The 20,000-nt window shown below is 35.5% G+C and overlaps 1 protein-coding gene across 1 annotated transcript in view; it reads left to right on the top strand.

Moving 5' to 3' along the window:
* The window catches only part of farp2 (FERM, RhoGEF and pleckstrin domain protein 2), a 108,013-nt gene that overhangs the window by 23,550 nt on the left and 64,463 nt on the right, over positions 1 to 20,000 (top strand). The window contains exon 3 of the mRNA XM_056459966.1: positions 18,947 to 19,051. Coding sequence (XP_056315941.1) covers positions 18,947 to 19,051 — 105 coding nt within the window. The remainder of the gene's footprint in view (positions 1 to 18,946; positions 19,052 to 20,000) is intronic.

Raw genomic sequence — 20,000 nt, 5'->3', positions numbered from 1 at the left:
CTTAGGCCCCATTTACGCTAATGTGTTTTTGTTTTAAAACTGTAGTGTGGATCCACGTCCACACTAGTGCTTCACCCAGCGTTTCTGAACAACTCTCCGTCTACACCAAACCACTGAAAACGCACATCACGTGACCACACACTCTGGCATGCGCTGCAGCATATCTAGCCAGATGAGAGCTGTGCTTGTCGGACTGTTCATCAAGGATCTACCGCTGGATCCAATCTCACTATATTTGTTCAACATGATATTTAATTCATCTTGTTGTCTAGATCTAACGACAAATTTCCCGACTTTGGTCTTTTGAGTCTATTACTTGTTCTCAGGTAACGTGTTTTGGCTGAGCGCAAAGATAAGTTAATAATTAATGTAAACACGTACAGTCTGTATGTTGACTGATTGTTTGCCTTTATTTCCTGTATTATTTAAACTTATTGTTCGTTATACTTTTAAAATGGCCATTATTGATTATTAAAACTGATATTCAGCAAAAGAGAGGATATGTTTAGTATTTTCAATGAAAATGAAAGGAGGCAGTAATGTTATCGGCTCCGTTTTGTTATAAATATGCATACAGTGAAGATCTGCTGTCTGTCAAGTTGTAAATATCAAAATGAAAGTAGCAGTTCCTTATATCATGTTTTCATTTTATTGTTAAGATAGTGAAACAGCGTACGTATCCAGGATGACGTGAATAAGGTTATAAAGTACACCGTCCCTTTGAAGATTTACCCGACATGTCCTCGGGAGTCTGTTTTCCATATCAAACTTGAGAAGTCTGAACTTACAAGAAGAAGATGCAGGACTGAACTGTGTGTAGGCTACTTAATATTGAGGAAAAAGCCCCAATCAGTGAGACGAATGTCTGCAGCTTTGTCTTTGTCCATCATCCATACTGACACGGAGCAGCAGCATATTAGAATGAAAACAGCCTCTTCAGCGTTTCCAAAACGCTCCGTTTTCGGCGTTCAAACTCCGGCATAGTGTGGACGGATGGCATAACTGTAGCAAAACCTAGTGTAAACGGGGCCTTAAACTCTTGTAATTCAATCTTTGGCTTGTTCTTCTTCATTTATGCAAGTAAAAATAGACACTAATTGCTGCGTTGGATGTTTAAACTGACTCAGGCCTTGAAAATAAAAACAGCCCTTTTCAAAGCTGAACCACTGAAAACGTCCAGTGGCTAGAAACATTCTTTGAACCTAAACCGACCTGGAAACAGTCACATTAAAAGACATTTCCGGTTCATAAATGACATTTAATGGCACAGCAGAAAGTAAAACATGCCTTTCAAGAACGCTGGCTCCATGTGCCAACTTTAATCCTGGCTGGCAATGTTCCTTTCTTTTTTAATGTGTGTGTTTTTTCTTCTTAATAAAACAATGTGTGTTGTGTTAGACCCAAAGTACACATTCCCTCTGTGTTTATGTAGACGTTGTACTCAGTTTCTTTCCTTTTGTAAATGTTGGAGACATGTTTGAAGGTGCACTCAAAACAACTGCAGCTGACAGCGAGGAAGCCACAGTGACCCCAGGTTAATGGGAGGCTCCTCAAAAAGAGGGTCGATGCTCCGCCCACACCTCAAAACACCAGGAAGCTCAAGAACACTGGCCCTTTTTATTCAACCCAACAACAGCAGTGGAAAAAAGCACTCCCGATCACTCCCTCCTTTGTGTTTAACAGAGACCTGTAAAATTCTTAAATGTGTGTGTGTGTGTGTGTGTGTATTTAATGAATGTATATGAGTGTGTTTTGTTGGTGTGAGGCACAGATGAGTCTTTGTGGAGGGGTCAGTGCAGTGAGGGGGCTGCTTCCTTCATTGGGGAATGCGGAACGGTGGAGACACAGACACTGGCTGATGGGATTTCGGAGGAGGGAGCAGAGCAGGACTTGTCCAGCATGAGCAAACAAGCTCATAAATAGTTGGGTTGACAGGCTATGTAGGGGTAGGTGGGAGTAGGCAGTTTTGAATTTGGTGGGTTGTGGTGGAGTGGGACGACTTGATTTTCAATAGATTAAGGCTGTGTTTACGCTAGTGTGGTTTCATTTTAAAGCAACGTGGAGACTGTCATTTTTACTACTTTTAAAATATAAAAAGATCCCAGTCCACTCTTAACAGTCTAAAACGCATGATATGTAATCATTTATGCTTGCTGTGTTTGTGAATATTTTGTTGGGATTAATAGTTTACTAGTTGTGTAATGCACATAATGGAGTACCTGGACAAATCAGGGAACGATACACAATAGTCCTGGAAACGAGTCATCATGGCTTCTTTCCACTGAGTGGTGCTGTATGGTACAGTTCGGTACACTATTATGTCCGTTTCCACTGTCAAAAGGTACCAAAAAGCGAGCCATACTGTACCATTTTTGGGGTACCCTCTTGAAAGGGTACCTAGTAGCACAACAAAAGGGTACCAAAAGCCAGAGCTAGATACATAGCTGAACGCTATTGGTTTACAGAGAAATGTCACTATAATGTCCTCTAGCCAGAAGACTGAAAACAAAGGAAGCGGCATTTTAAATACACAGCTGAGACATTACATTGTAATAATATATACACATAATAGCGAGCCATGGTTGACATGAGTTCAAACAAACCTTGTCAACTTGATAAACAGCCACAAAGCAAAGAAGTATAAGAGAATCTGCTGTGTGTCCGGTTGTTGTTCACAAGGCCATCTAAAAGAGCAAGTGTTTTTACTTTTACTCTAGAGAGCTTTATTTGCGATCATTTGTTGTGCGTCTGTATTTAATATAACAAACTTCTTGAGCTCATCATAACGTGTGCTTGAAGTGCTTCTGTCATCCGATCCCTTTCAGCAACGGACGAACGAGAGAGGGAAGCAGAATTTTTTTTTTTTGGGAGAAGCCCAAAAAACAAAGGAGCAAATGATTCTTTTAGCAACCTAAAACATGAACAAACTGCCATTATTCATTATTATCATCACCTTTTGGGCTACTATAAACTCAAAATGACGGAATAACTTTTCAACAAGATGTTAACGCTACATGTGATGAATAAAAATGAATGGTTTGTACTGATTGAATATGCTTAGCATTATTTATGAACCCAAATTATGCCTGAATGTATGTTTTGGGTATTTTTTTTTTTGTATTTGGTTCTATGTTTTAATATGTTTTATTTAGTTATTTATTTTATATATTCACAAACGTTACAATATTGTTTCACATTATCATTGAGAAAGGTTAGTTATTAACTTAATACACACGTAGGCCTATTTTTGTGTATAAAGCATCTGTTTTGTATATGACATGTGAACAACCCGTAAAGCTTTACTTTTACCTTTCCTCGAGTGAGAATGACATCGACTGCAACTTTGTCGTAGACCACACCCACCAAAATGATACCATTGTGCTGTTTGGCAGTTAGAGACGCAAGCCTGATAAAGGTGACCAATACCGTTTCAAAATGAACCATACCATCCAGCGACTGCGGATAGCTGTGACTCGGTTTTCAAAAGCTTGTGTTTCAGTCCAGCTATATTGAAATGGAACACTAGCATTTCCAAGCTAAAATAGGCTCTTTAATGTTTGTAAAACACTGGCAGGTCGGAAATGCCAGCTTAGTGCATTTACTCGCCCTTCACTTGTTTCAAACCTGTCTAATTAAGTAAAGTTTTTGTACTAATTGAGTATATGTTTGTCCTACTATAGAAATCAGTGGTTACAGGTTTTCAGCTTATTTCAAAGTATCTTCATTTAAAAGAAAATAAAAACTCAAAGACATCAGCATTACAGTGTGACTGTTAACGGAAACTTGCAACCGTTGCCCCACCTCCGAGCACTTCTGATTTGTCCACTCTTGTGGTACCGGTGAGCTGCAACGCATGTGATAGTTGAAGATCTTTAACTTGACATGGCGCTCCTATGCGCAGCCCTTCAAAAGATGCAAGACGCAAGCATAACAGTTACACGCGTCCATCAAGTCCGTGTTTACATTATAAAACAATAGAAAAGAACCGCATTGGAAAGGAAAAACGCATTCTGTGTAAACCATGCCGCCATGATTCATCTAAAAAATACCAGTGCGTACATATAATGAAGGTCTGTTCAGAAACATGCATGTGTACTAGGGCTATAAAAAGGTGTTAAATTTTAATGCTGGTTACAGAACAGTTTTATCGACATGCATACGACAATCACCTTCGATCAATTGTGCAGCCTTACCGCGATGCATTATTGAAATTTTACATCACTTTTGCTAATAAACTGAATAATGAATCAATCATTTATGCTGCACAGTGATTTTCCACTTAAATGTACCGCACTTATCAGAAGATTATTACGAGGCAGCTGCTGCTGATGGAAGAATTTGCCGTTTACAGTTCATTCATACTGCCTAGTGCAAGTTCAGCATAAATCCATCTGCTAATAACCTATGGGGCCTGTGCCTGTAATCCCTAAATAGACTAGTTTGTTTTCTTGATTTAAGTACTTGCCATCTTATGCAGCATAGCAACCATGACAAAACAGTTTTCAAATAGTAAGTCACAGGATAAGCTATCGACCCTGTCAGTAGAGTCGGCACTAGGAAGCCTCACGCGTGCACACTCACTCATTTGGCCTGCTTAACGTCCAACCATACGATGCAATTAGTGGAACAAATTAGTGACTGCTTTGAGAGAGCTGACCATGAGGGAAAATCCTAGAGGCCAGCATCTCTTGATTGCTTCAAACCCCCGCCGCCCCCAACTCAGATGACAACTTTTGCCATCTCTCATTCTGATATAATTTGAGGGTGTTGAAGCGTGACAGATTGGGCTTTTCATTGGGTTGGCCCTATTGGCAGCCGTCTCTGGCTTTGACCTTAAGTCGGGAGATTTGCTCGAGCAGAGATCAAGTTCACCACAAAGCCTTGCCAAAGAGACATTTATTATCTGTTCACTGACATGTTAATAAACTCTCTGAGTTCGTTGACTAATTTAATTTTGTATTATATTATATTACATTATTATTTTATGAATTATTTTCTGTTTTCTCTTGGCTATAAAAACCAAAGTAAGAATATATGTGATGTATGGTAGAAAAAATCCCCCAAAATGTTTGAACAACCCTGGATTTTTGATTTGGTTTAACTGGTTGACTAAATATGCATTTAACTACTTAACTTGAAAATATAACAACAACATAATTCAAGTACACTGAAAAAAGATGATTTCTTGTATTTACGAATTTTTTTGTACGTTAAGTGATTGTAAACTATTTATTTGGGCTAAATTTGAACAAATTAAGTTACTAAATTAATTTGTTTCTTTAAATTCAACCCATAAAAAATAGTTTGCAACAATTTTTCAGAAGTAATTTTTTCAGTGTAAATGAATTAACAATTGTCTTTATGAATCATTTGGCTGAAGTGCAGCACACATCACATGGTTACTAGTGTGTACGCATAACACAAATAACTTGCATTAGATGTCAAGGCAAATATTATATAATCTTGTGTGTTTATAATAAGATCAAAGCTAAATATTTTGTAGCCAAAATGTAAGTATTCAGTTTCATATTTGGTCAACTGGAAAATGTAAGAAATTCTAATTGGTCCTTTTCACATTTCCACGTTTCTCAGCAGGTGAACTGATCATTGTTGGGTAAACTTAGTGAACAACGAATGTAAAAGTACCACAAATATATATCTATATTTTGTATTCCTATTTACTCAAATAACAAATGGAAAATCTTCACAATAGTGATTACGCGACTTTAAAACAGAAAAAATAATTGTTTGAGACTGATAACGGAAGTTAGAAGAGAAAACAACGTCAACTTTACTGTCAGATATGTGAATTACTGTGAATTAAAATTAATTAGATGACAAATAAATGATTTAAAAACATGGCTAATAAAAGTAGCATTTTTCTAGGGAAATGTTATATCGTTACAAATATCGCTGTCGTATTACTCTATCGCATATTTTTTGATATGGTGCAGCCCTAATACAAAGTATAGGCTTTATAAATGTATGTTTTAAAAAATCACCAACATCCTTAAGCAGCATCAGTGTCTCGTGAAAAGGGTCCATTATTACGGTGCGTTCACACCAGATGTGGACGAATTAGAAAATCGGTACTTTAGCGGACTTTCGCGCCACATTAACCAATCAGGAGCTTGCTCTAGTATGGGCATGATTTTTGTCATTGGGGTCCCGAAGGGTAAATTCTCCTGGCAAAGTAACGTTGATCAGCTGGTTTATCTATAAGCTGTCATACGAGTGAATCGCAGCTTTAAAACGCTCCAGTGTCCCTGTATCTGTGGTTACATGCAGTAAACAGTGGTGAGTTCAGTGAACCGACGACCTTTACGGCCAATCACAGTCATTTCTGTTGAGCATGTGAACACAATGGCAAAGCAGCACTCTTTAAGAACGTGCTTAAAAGTTTGCGGGAAATGGACGATTTGAAAAATTTCATTATCGATTGGTATCAAATTCCATTATCGTGACAACACTAGAATGAAGCATGTAAACTCAAAATGTTCCGCCATTAACGGTGTCTGGTGTGAACACCTCATTAGCCTCATCATCATGCAACAGTTACATTTTTTTTGTAGTTTTTTGCAGTTTTTTTTTTTTGTCTTTGCATGTTTTACAGGCATTCCACAGCACTTGCATATTTTGCAGTATCTCACTCCTAAAATGGCATTATAAAAATGTGTTCTTTAGGTTTATCGAAGTTCAAGGTCTTCAAGAAGTGCATCTTACAACTTTAACTTCTTTTGATGTCAATTTTTCTGTACATATAAACTTGTATGTGGACATCACACTTTCTTAACTATGTATCGCTTGTAGTGCTGTCAATCGATTAAAAAAAATCACTAATTAATCACACTTTTTTCTGCTATTAATCGCATTTTAAAAGACTGAAACTTGTAATTTCGGCTGTTCAAACGTAAAATGAATGTAAACACAAGACAAACTATTTTATATTCAAAATATGATTGTTTATTAGAATTTTTGTTTAACTTGTAACAGACTTCTTCATGTAAACAAAATACTTGCAATAAACCATCAAGCTCCTCAAACTGTTGGCTTGAGCCATATTTATTACAGAAATAAAAACACAGGCATGTAAATGCCATCTGAATTTCAAAACTATCAATGCCAATAAAGAAAAAAATTATTTCCATATTGGATTCTAAGTGGACTGCAGAAAAATGCCAAAATACAGGAAAATTATAATAATAAAGTAATGAATACAAACAATTGCACTCATTGAAAAGTTGTATTGCTGTGAGCTGAGAACAATAGTTGTAAAGTATAAAGAATTTAGTTTAGTCCTTTATATTCAGCCAGTTAAGACAGTCCAGTCTGTTGACATTATCAGGGGACAATGTGGCCCTTTTCTTTTGAATGATGTGAGCTGAGAGTGAGAACAGTCACTCACCAGCAGAATCACAGAATCAGCATATGAATTTCGCTGACTAATTTTGGTGCCACTGGTGGTACGACAAGGGCGTAAGAGGGATCAAGGGGTACATCAAAGGCATCCACACGTGAGAGTTGTTACACCAAAGACTAATTCTTACAGGGACTTTGGTCACACCATCTCTAAACATTTAATTCTAAACAACTTTGAGGGACACAGCGTCGGCGATGTTTAGGTGTTTGTTCTCGTGTTAGGAAATGTGCACGCACGCACACACAACTCCCTTCAGATTCATCAACACGTATGATCGCGTTCAATTTTGCTTAAACTAAGTGTTCTAAAGTATGGCTATATTGTACAAGCAAGGATTCTGACACCGCAACCTGAAGCAGACACTTTATAAAAGTTGCGTTTAAGGGAGGAAACACGTCAAACTAATGCAACATTTGAGGGCTCATGGAATCATAGCCGAGGATTGCGCTGTCTTTGACAGCTTGCGACATCCTCTGCCACTTTTAGAGTACATTTACATGGACACCAGTACTCAGATTTTAACATGATTAAGATAATACTCTAGTTAAGAGTCTACCATGTAAACAGCGATTTCTTTTTTTATTTATTTATTTTTATTATTATTATTTTATTTATTTATTTGTTTGTTTATTTTTAATTTATTTATTTTTTGATTACCTTAAAAGACCACCGAGTCATGAAATCTGGAGGTTTTTCTTTCCATTCGGCATGTGGTATCAAATTCCATTAAAACAAAAGTCGAAAGATTAAAAATAAACATACAAAATTAGATGAAACGCTGGATAGTGTGGTAATGCGACATAAATAATTTTATACTGAAACTTTACTTCTAAAAGTCCTTCCTTGGTCTTATCCATATTTCTTTGCTCGTTGAACACACGCCGGCCACAAGAGGAAATAAAAAAACCTGCAACTGCGTTAATGGAGTAAATTTTTTTTTACTCGTTAAATATTTCTAATTAATCGCATGTATTAACGCACTAATTTTGACAGCACTAATCGCTTGTTATTGCATCATTAAAAAAAAAAAAAAGAACAACAAAAATTTGCTGGAATCATCACAGATCAATACACATAAGAATAATATTTCATTTTACATCATTCAAGCTGGATCTTAGCTATGGGCCAATCATGTACCCTCAGCAAAAACTGTAGTAAAGAGAGAGAGACTGAGTACTTGGCATAGGAACTCTTGGGAACTCTACTCTTGAGATACATGATTAGATTTGTCTAAATCACATTACATCTATAACTAGATATTGTGTTGCTCTGTGCTGGGTCTATTGAAGGAGACAGTGTACCAAAACCCACATAAACTATTCCTGTTGAACTGCACTCTGGGAGTTTGGTTCATAAGGAGGGCTTTATTCTTCAAGACGCAGCACACTAGAACAGTTGGTCAGTAATGCCAGGTACTCTTAAAGCCTTCTCTGATCCTGATTAACTCCCATTTTAACTGCTGATAAACTCTTCATGTGCAGTTGTCCGCTGAGATGCAGGCCACAGGTAGCAATCGCACGTCGCTTGCAGAAGTCACTTCATTTGATTGCTACGAAAAAGACATCAGATGATCATATGTGTACTATTTAAATGAAATGACCCAGCGCTGTTTATTTTAAGGGTCAGATTCCTGAGATGTTTTGTTGATGGATGTAACCGTGTGTGTATTGAGTGAAGAGAGTATGTTGATCTGTTCTCTTAAACGAGTCCACGGTCAAGAACTTGAGAGTTAGGGTCAGCCACAATTACTTTTTTGTTCTAGGCTTGTACGTTCTTTCCACAATGACGGAAAGTCAAGAAAATGTAGCCATCTGCAGAGCTTTTCCTCTTATTTTATTGAGCCAAATATTGAACTAAAAAGGTAATCTAATATATGCAGTCATGCGTTGGCTGTTACGTTCATACAATGCTGTGCCTGGGGCTGCTTTTCTTTACTTTGACTATTTGGCTTGTGTGATTCATTTGAACAAACTTGGCCAAGTTTTAAGAACTAAAAATGGTAAAAATGTAGTTTAAAGACATAAAAAATACCATGTATTTGGTAAATGCATGTTATAGTTCTTGTGGAGGTTTCATCAATATATATATATATATATATATATATATATATATATATATATATATATATATATATATATATATATATATATATATATAATTTTTAATTTATATCACATCACAAAAAGTTGTCTATGTATAACTGTTCTATTAAACCAGTGGGCTTTTCTCTGGTAATGTGTGCTAGATATATCCGATCACAAACCTCCTCAATCAACTACAAGCTTGAATTCATTTTTGATGGATCTGGCACAAGAATAAATCCATACACTGTAAAAATGCTGGGTTCCACACAGACCCTTAAATAAATTAAGTTAACGTAATGGTTTTTTCAAATTTAAGTGGATTGAACATAAAACAATTAAGGTGTCCCACAAAAAAACTTGAGAATTGTTTCAACTCATTTTAAATAAGTAGTTTGAACAAGCAGTAAAAGTCAACTTTTGAGTGAAGATTTACGTCTTTATTAGCAGCGCAATCAGCATTGTGGTCAAATCACAATGTGAAAAATTATATTTAGCTACATCTGTTTGATTACTATTTATTGAGTGTGTCAGATGTCTGAGATTTTTACCATCTTGTATTGACATGCATTTTACTTGGTGATCCAATAACAGGGAGTCAGCCGGTAATAACATACATTTAGATGCATCTTTAGACACGTGGTCTTTGGTTTTGCATGAGAACATGTTTTACTTATTTACTTTAAGTACTTTCGCTTGAGCTATTAGCATCACAGTTCCAATACACAATTGAATGAACCCATTTAACAGAGCTTATGAGTGAACAAGAAACCAACTGCAGTTTTTATAGAAATGTGTATTTCAGTACATCATCATGTATTGGGTCATTGGTAGGGCCAGACAGAATCTGCAGACATTTTTTGCTATTTCTGCGGAGAATTTTGTAAAAAAAAAAAAAGGTTTCTGTGCGCGCAGATTCCGCGTGGGCATAGTGATTAGATGGAGAGTAGACCCTTAATCATGAACACATTCAACCACATCAGCTTTCACAAGGTCAAAGTAATTTGGTTGAGTGCATTATCAGCTATAGTACCCCTTGAGGAAAAAGAGACAAGCTGAAAAAGTTTTAGGCTCCATTTTAGGGCCATCCACTTCTGACTGTATTTATGAATATGCATCATAATAATAGTAGACATAATGAAGGCCTAGTGAGGTTAGGATATAAAGGGACACTTCACCTATTTTTGTAAATAGACTCATTTTACAACCTCCCTAGAGTTAGGGTGCTTTCACAGCTGCCTTATTTAGTCCAGTTGAATCGCACTAGAGTTAATTTTCCCTCTTGGTGCGGTTCGTTTGGGTAGGTGTGAATGTAGCAGTCGTACTCGAGTGCGCACCAAAAGCAGGCCAAAAAAGCACAGCGAGACCTCCTTGAAAAGGTGGTCTCGGTACGCTTTCAAACGAACCCTGGAGCGGTTCATTTGTGGTGAGAATATGATCCGCACTAAAACATGCAACCGCAAAAAGTACCACACCTTTTTGGACTAATCCAGCTGCCGTAGGCCAATGCGCTGTGCATTACAGAATGTGGAGAAAAAATATTTGTTGACAGTACTTTACCAACAGAGAGAGAGAGAGAGAGAGAGAGAGAGGGAAAAGCATTACCTGATGGATCGTTGGTAATATTTCCGGAAGATGACCATGTTAGCTACATTAATTCACGCATGTCATGAAGTGACGTGCGATGCACCTTCGCCATTTGCAATGCTGCACTTAAAACATTGTTTTTCAGCCGCAGCCGCGCTTCATTCTCGAACTGTATAGTTTGTCTAAATTGATGTATACAAACTATATATTATACAATGAGCAGGGATACAACCAGCCAGCGCAGTCGTAGCTCCATAGTCAAAAGTGACATTTTGTGTCTGCCAGTTTGTTTACTTGCGCGAGTTCCATTGGCATTTTCCCGCACGTGAATTCTGAATCGATAAGCAGTTTAGGTAATACGTTTAACAACATGTAGACAATAAGTGATGTGGGTTTTGCCACATGACCGCATTTTGGTTCTTTTCAACTAGTTCGGACCAAAGCACTCAGTGTGGTCTGAAAACGACCCAAAGACGCCAGAAAATGCTACAATGTATCATTTGTTGCCTTTGGTCCGGGCCAAATGAACCGAACTACAGATGTGAAAGCACCCCTAAACATATTACTTAGACCCTTATGAATGTAAACAACCCATATCTGGGTCTGGAGGTAGCACCTTTAGCTTAGCTTAGCATAAATCATTGAATCAATTTAGACCATTAGCATCTCACTCAAATACCCAAAAAGTTTAGATCATGTTCCTATTTAAAGCTTGACTCTTCTGTAGTAAGTAGTACTAAGACTGACAGAAATGAAAATGAAGTATACTCTCATAACGGCATAATGATACTATGCAGTGATGTTTAGTTACCTAGCTGGGGACTATTTTCAGGTGCTGCATATCATTGTGCTGCTGTAGCCATGGCCATTATGCCAGAATAAAAGTATAGTTTCAAGCCATATCAATCTAGAAAATGGCAACATTTCATCTTCTCACAGTCTTAGTTCACAATGGGACTACAGAAAAGTTAAGCTTTAAATAGAAAAAAATATTAAACCTCGTATTTTACAATTTTGAGTGAGATGCTAATAGTCTCACTATCTTATGCTAAGCTAAGCTAGGCTAAAAGTGCTTCTGCCAGACATGGAGATTGAATGAACGATTTGAAAAATTGGTCACTCAACTCTTTACCTCTAGGGAGTTGAACCCATTTCCAAAAAAAGTTAAGTTTGTTTGTCGTATTCAATGTGATTTCTCTTTTTTGGGCCTGGAGTACAGATGTTTCAGTAGCCACAGCACAGAAAACATTGTAAGTCATTCATGTAGCTGTCATACATTTACTTAAGGTCAATGATTTACAACATTTCTTATCATTTGGTGTCAAGGTGTGGCTGGAATCGTTGCAACATGGCAATATCCTGCTATTTGTTTGGAGTGTGAGAAAGAGCTGCCTCCCGCTGAGATCTCAACATGCCTCAACACAGCCGGCACTCAAACACATGAGCACGTCAGTCCTGCTCACGCACAGACCAAATGTTAGAGCTTACACACCACTGTTCGTTTGGATTCAGCAGTTGCCAATGTAGTGAACACTAGAAAGATTCCCCAGACTGTGAACATCTGCTGCTTTATAATCCCAGCCACTGTTGACCTATAAACCTGCCCGACTGACACTCCAACTGTAACGGGGGAACTTCTGCTTGGTGGATATGTGCTTGGAGGGCTCAGCAGGCACTGTATTGTCATGCATGGAAAATAAGCTACGGCTGGTTTCTCCTTGTTATAGTCATCACCGCAGGGCTGATCTATAGTTTAGTTTAGTTATGCTGTACTTCTAATGAATGGGGATTGAGTTTAGGGAGCTTGAGAATGCTACAGAAAAGAGACTTAATCCAATTAATGCTGAAGTATGTGAACTGACAGTCTGTAGTATTCACTTCCAAGACACACCTCACATGTGAGAACGAGCAAAAATGGGTTCATACCAGCAGATAATTTAACTTGAAATGCATTTTAATAGTTTTTAAAATGTTAATATTCGCGGAGTATTTTCGATGATTCTGATGAAAATGATTCTGATATACTGATGTGGTGCTCAAAACATTTATTCTTTCCTAAGATTATTGAAGATGTCAAGTGGATGAGCTCAAATGTTTTAAACCCGTTATTTATTGTATGATCTCATTCATGAAAATACTTCTTAATGGCAGGGATAAATAGGGGTCATCTTTGTTTTTTTCTCATTATTTTATTTTTTTTCTCATAAATTTTATATACTTAAATATTCCTTGGAGAAAAAAAAAATATATATATAAATATATATATATATATATATATATATATATATATATATATATATATATATATATATATATATATATATATATATATACACATTTTTTTTTTATTAATTAATTAATTTTTTTACAGTATTGTAAATGCTAACAATGGTACTTGTAAGCAATTAACGTATCTTTGCTGAATAAAATACACAAGGTAATTTAATATTAAATTTAATATACAAGGTAATATAATTACGATTTAAGTGAGAAAAGACTAAAATCTCCACAAAAAATTGTCCAGGAAAATCAGTTACTTATCTAAGGGCTTGGTACAAATATAGATTTTGCAGGTTATCATTGATAATTCATTAAAAGTTAAATCATAGTTTCCCGTAGTTGTTTTTAAGAAATCACGAACATTTGGTATAACCCGTGAAGCATTTTTTCCAATATTATTATTTCCAAAAAAGACCTTTACAAGCCTGTTCTTTAGCGGAAACATTTACAAAGGTGAATTACCAGTTTGAATCAATATAAATAAAAACAATAATTAGTCGTTAGTCATTAATTTTGTTATAGTTTTCATTTACAAATGCAAACAAGATGATGAATAACAATAGAAAATTACCAGTGTAAAACATTGATTATAGATTGTTCCTAAATAATCCTGTTTTCACAAATCAGGAGCTAGTTTGCACTGTAAACATTTGTATGATCAATTAGATAACATATGTTTTTAGCTCATTGTAACTTATTAAACTAAACTAATCATGTTCTAACATAATTTTTAAGTTACAGAAGCTATTTTCATAAGTCAGTTTAACATAATATAAGTTCAACTGACTCATAAGGCTAATTTGATTCAGCTTAACTTAAGGCAACTAGTATTTTTTCACAGTGTTGAGCTAGTGCTATTGCCGGTTTGAGCTGTTTTTTCTAGTGAGTCTGCTTTGCTTTTCCATTGTCACTGCATACGTATCATCTTTCCCAGGAACCTAAAAATTGAAGCACCTATTACAAACCTGCCGCCAATGATGCCTTATTATTATGTTAATAATTTTGCGACCGTACGTCGATATCTAAACACAGTGAATATAATGTTTTCATGCACCATGTTTTAGTTTGTATAGACTGAGATTGCAAGTGATAAAACATGTTCACGAACCACACTATAATTTGAATAGTTGAAGATTAGAAGCAATGTGTTCAGGGTTATGTTTCACTGCTATTTCAAAAAATGGCATTTGAAAGGGGGTCATGGTCTCCCCCTACCCTCAGCTCCTGACCCAAGCGGTTTTTACTTCTATCCCAGTAATGTTTTGCTACTTAATAACCAGTTTTTCTAGGTTTAGAGCCGGTGCTTTGGGTGTGGAAAGACAAAGAACGGATTTGGAACTAGACTCTGGCTTTAAACCAGCACTTCAACTGCTTTGCTAGAAAAGGGGTAAAATCAGAATAATGAGAGCGAATGAATCAAAATGAAATCTAGAACTTTATATCCCCAGACCAGTACCATTACCAGAATCATCAATATGTTCAGGTATATTGCTGGATAGGTTTACATGCACCCAAATAATTGGTTCAATCATATTCAAAAACATTCATGTAAACGCATGATTGAATTGAGTTTCATTGATTGAGCTTGATCTGATTTGCATTCCTTTTGTATTCTGACCCAACAGCAAAAAATTTACATAATTTGTCTGAATTCGACTGCTTTTTGAATCATATTCAGAAGTCTCTGAGGCTTATTAATAAATAATAAATGCATAAAACCACTGGCTGTATATATGTTTTTTATTAGGCTGCTTAACGAAGCACAATATTTTTTTAAGCGTACTGTAACACACACATATATATATATATATATAAACACAAGTTTAAATAGGGTATATGCCGAGCTGGTGTTTTTCCCATACTGAGAAACTTATTGTGAATTTTTTTTTCATTTTATACGGTTCCTGTTAAAGCATCTATGTTGTTATGTAATTCAAATACATTAAGTTAAATAAACTTTGGCTTTCATTTAGTTGTTCAAGCGTAAAACAAGACAAAGCTGTTTACTCGCACTCGCCTGTCAGAATCGGCAGGCTAGCGCAGAAGCTCCTTTGAATATAATGGGGTAAAATAAATGCTCATATTATAAAGACATGGTTGGCAAATGTAATTTAATGCAGTGCTTCTTGTTCAATCTCAGACCCACTTTATATCAGATATCACTCAGCCAGTGGAGATCGCTGATTTTTAAAGAAAACTGACCTTAAATGCAACTATTTTTGCATTGGCATACAGTTGACCGGAAGCACTTAACCCAGGTTACTGGCAAATTCAAAGTCCTATTAGCATGCTTCGGCATATAACCTATTAAACCTCTAAATAATAAACAAAATAGATATTAGAATTAGGAATTAGTTTTCTTTCATAATAAATGAATGAGATTCATACGAAGAACACAGATTTTTAGACGCAAACACACTTAAATACATAAACTACTGAACCAAACTGAACATAAACATGAACTGTTTCTTAAACATCAGCACATTGGAAATTCATTTGGAATTGCTGCGCTTGTAAAAACAAGTCATCATCGTGTCATTCTAAATCGAACTTTGATTCATTTTTATGTACACTGGAATCAGCTGCAGGCTACACCTGATACATCAAATGTCTTAAAAACTGAGATAACCTACCGGACATCAGTTCAAATGATGATGATTTTTTCTGCTGATGACTTTTAAAGCCAGTTGCGCACAAAAGGAAAGTTATCCTTTCAATTTGAGGATGAGAAATGATTTCTCGTCTGCAGATTGCTAAACGTATTTTTAATCGGAATGTATATAAAATTCATATAAACAAGTATTTGAATCAGATAAGTACTTGTAAACAGATCTACAATCATATTCAATTCATCCAGATTGATGAAAATTGGCGAATATAAGCATAGCCATTGATATATTCTTTAAATAAAGACATGCTGTACATTCCATAAATTCATTGGCAGCAGCCATATCAAATGGTATGATTTCCCTTTCATTCAGTTCTTTATGAGAGTTTGGTCTCCCCCTCCTCGCACTGACTCTCTTGTTCATGTTAATGTGGGTTTTGGCAGAGCCCAGAGGAAGCCATCTGCACGGTGCCTACCTGACCTGCTTGGCACAGACAGTACATTCTCAACTTAACAAACCGTATTAAAGGCAAAAAGAATCAGTCCAGTTTAGAAAGTACCACAAAACAGGAGGGTAACAATCTAGCCCTTCCAAATTCAAGTCAGGCTGTTTTTATGGTCTTTAAAAATACATTTCACATTACAAACAGCTGTCTGCTGTGTAATTTTCCCAGAAAGTCGCAGACTCGCATGGCAAAACCCAAGCTCTGTGCGTTATGGATACATGGTAATTAGTCCTTCATTTTGTAATGACAAACCCCTGAGTCTGTCTACAGGGAAAACCCTTTCCCTTTAAGAAGGTTTAACTGCCTACGTGCCCTGAAATGTCCTTAGATGTTCTGTTAGCCTGTCACAGATCTGTGTTTACAGCAGACGGTCCAGCTGATCTCAGAGCGGCTGTGCTGTGGCCTTGTGTCTGGTTTAGGACGACCTTCATGCTGTGGAGAATTACTCAGAGCCCACAGATATTTCCCACTGACACCCATTAGCCTCAAATATCTAGCAGCTTCATTGCAGACACAGCTGCTTTTTCACACAAATATGTTACCCCTCATAACCCCATAGTGTTTAACAAAAAAAGAAAGATGAGATCTTTTCATTGTAATATTTGGTAAAGTTTTTAATATTTTGTGTGCATTTAACGTAATGAAGACAGAACTAGATAAAAGAAATTATTTTAATACGCACACATATAAACACACATTTTCCTTCCATTTTAGCTTAGTCCAAACTGTTATTTAATTTACACTAACAATTATTTTCAATTCATGATTTTGGTTTTAGTTAACCATAATATCATTGTTTTGATGATATCTTTTTATTGCAATTAGCTGCCTTTGTCCATTTTAAGACATGTTGATGATATTTTTATATATCTACAACCAAAATAAATCACTATTATATTGCTCTAATTAGACATGGGCCACCGGTATAAGATTGTGACACACTGAAAAAAATTATTCAAAGATGATTCCTTGGATTTACTCAATTTTTTTTTTTACGTTAAGTGGTTGTAAACAATTTTTTTTGGGCTGAATTTAAACACACAAATTAAGTTGAATATTGCTCAATTTAATTTGTTTGTTTAAATTCAACACAAATAAATTGTTTACAACAGTTTTGCATGCAACACTTTTTTCAATGCAGTATGATAACTTTGGGTAAAAACCTGACGGTTTCAAGATATCACGGTATTGTGATGATCACTGCTCTAATATATCTTCTTTTTAAATGTCCAAGTAAGAAACAGCAACTTTTCCCCTCATTGAACACAATATATTTTATTTTAAGAAACATTTAAAATGTTTTTGAACAGTAGCTTTTGATGTGGAGGGTCCTTTTCTGCTGGAGATACTGTTGCCCTAAAAAACAAAATAAAATAGTCACACACACACACAAAAAACTGTACCTATATCATAGACATGATATAACAGAAAATTCCAGCGGTTTTAAAACCTCGACTTTTTCAAACCAAGTTAAACCTTATAACCGGTTATCGTCCAATGCCTATGCCTATGCCTATGCCTAATGCTCTAATATCCTAGAATCATTGTGAATATTACACTGTGCTTTACAAATGCATATTGTATAGTCAATACAATATTACAAATACATTGTATTTGAGATATTATTATTTTTTTTTGAATTTATTAATTTAATATTTTGTAATTTATGCAATATTTAAAACAATGTTTCATGTCATATTTCTCCAGTGTAATATTTGTTCAGATGGCCTTAAATTAAATGAAACGTTTTGTTGTTGTTGTCCCTATCACGATATCTATTTTTTGTGGTACGATATATAGCACCAACATTTAAATAAACGATATACTGTATTTTTAAGACCATTTAAACACGATAATAGCGTCATAATGCAGCTACACTTTTCACAAAATATTTTACTCTTAACAATATTTCATTTAATTATTGTGATTTTTAATAATTAGGCATTGGAATCAAAATGTGAAGATGTATATCATAAACAAATAAATAGTAATAAATGTTAACAAAAATGTCCATGGTAAAAAAAAATAGAAAAAAGTAATAGATCTATTTTCATTCGTCAGGCATCCATAAAATATACTAAAGTAATAAAATTTTTTTAACCATACTGACACTGACGCCTCCGATAGAGATGGAGATATTGCACAAACAGCTAAAATGCTGCTAGAATTTTTATGTATGGGCGATTTTATATATAACATCACCAAAAATTATTGAGGTCTTGTCCATGTGTTGTGCGATTAGTCGATATATTGATTATAGTGATGGCCTAGTTGTTGTTGTTGTATCTGTCATTGTTAGTAAGTTTTTAATTTATAGTGTTGATAAACGATCATCTTGTAATCTGTATTTATTTTAAATGTACACCTTAAGTGGACGATTAAATCATTAATGATAATAATTTTCATGATGTTTAAAAAAATATATACATTTAATTGAATGTCTTGTTTTTCTTCTTTCTTGCAGTCAAAAGCGGATGGGCAACTTCTTCTCTCTGACGTGTACAGACGGATCAATCTCATTGAGAGCGATTACTTTGGTCTGGAGTTTCAGAACCTGCAGATGAACTGGGTAAGTGGCCACTTGACAAACAGTCCCCCTGCTCACACAAAGATGGGATTGTTAATGGCCTGCTTCTCTGAAAACCCGGCTAAGCTTTTAAAAGTCCTGAAGGTGTATTATGTTGTTTGTGCCCCCTCTCTCTGGGCCCCAGCCATTAGCTTTTCTCTTTAAACCTGCCTGATACAAACTTAAAGAACAGTTTAGTATTCTGTAACATGGGGTGAATTTTTTAAATATATTTTTGACAGGCAAGATTAATGCTCAGAAATTTTCACTACAAAAATTCACTACAAAAAATACCTTTCTTACATAGTGTTTTTGTCTTATTTCTAGTCCAAAGATCTGAAAATTCTTAAATCAAGAAAGATTTTCTAGACGAGTACAAAATATTGTCAAGTTTTCAGAAATAACATCTCAATTTTTTTTCAAAAAGAAGCAAATTAATCTGCCAATGTGGTAATATGATTCATTGAACTACAATTTGTATGCTTAAATTGACAGCGATGGCAAATGTTTTACTTGTTTTAAGGAAAAACTCTGTTAATTTTGAATTATTATCTCTGAAAATGACAATATTTTTTGGCTCGACTAGAAAATGCTTCTTGATTTAAGAATTTTTAAATATTTGGACTAGAAATAAGACAATAAGTACGATAATGCGTGCCCAGAAGTTTTTCATCCTTTAAGGCTTTTACAGTCAATTAAATATATTTAAAATTTTCTGCTGAACTTTCCATGGTTTTGTGCTTTACTAGGGAACTATGAGTTATTTTATTAGCCAGTGAAAGACCCATTTATAATGAGTTTGCTTAAAGGGATAGTTGACTCAACAATTTAACACATGTCATTTACTCCTCCACAAGTCATTCAAAACCTGTTAGACGTACTTCTGTGGAGCACAAATAGGCCTTCTCATTTTCTTGATGCAGAAAATACAGATGGAATCAAGAAATCCAGT

The sequence above is a fragment of the Danio aesculapii genome, chromosome 6, assembly GCF_903798145.1.
Source record: "Danio aesculapii chromosome 6, fDanAes4.1, whole genome shotgun sequence".
NCBI lineage: Eukaryota > Metazoa > Chordata > Actinopteri > Cypriniformes > Danionidae > Danio > Danio aesculapii.
The sequence above is the reverse complement of the archived record's forward strand: the minus strand, read 5'-3'. Positions and strand labels throughout refer to the sequence as shown.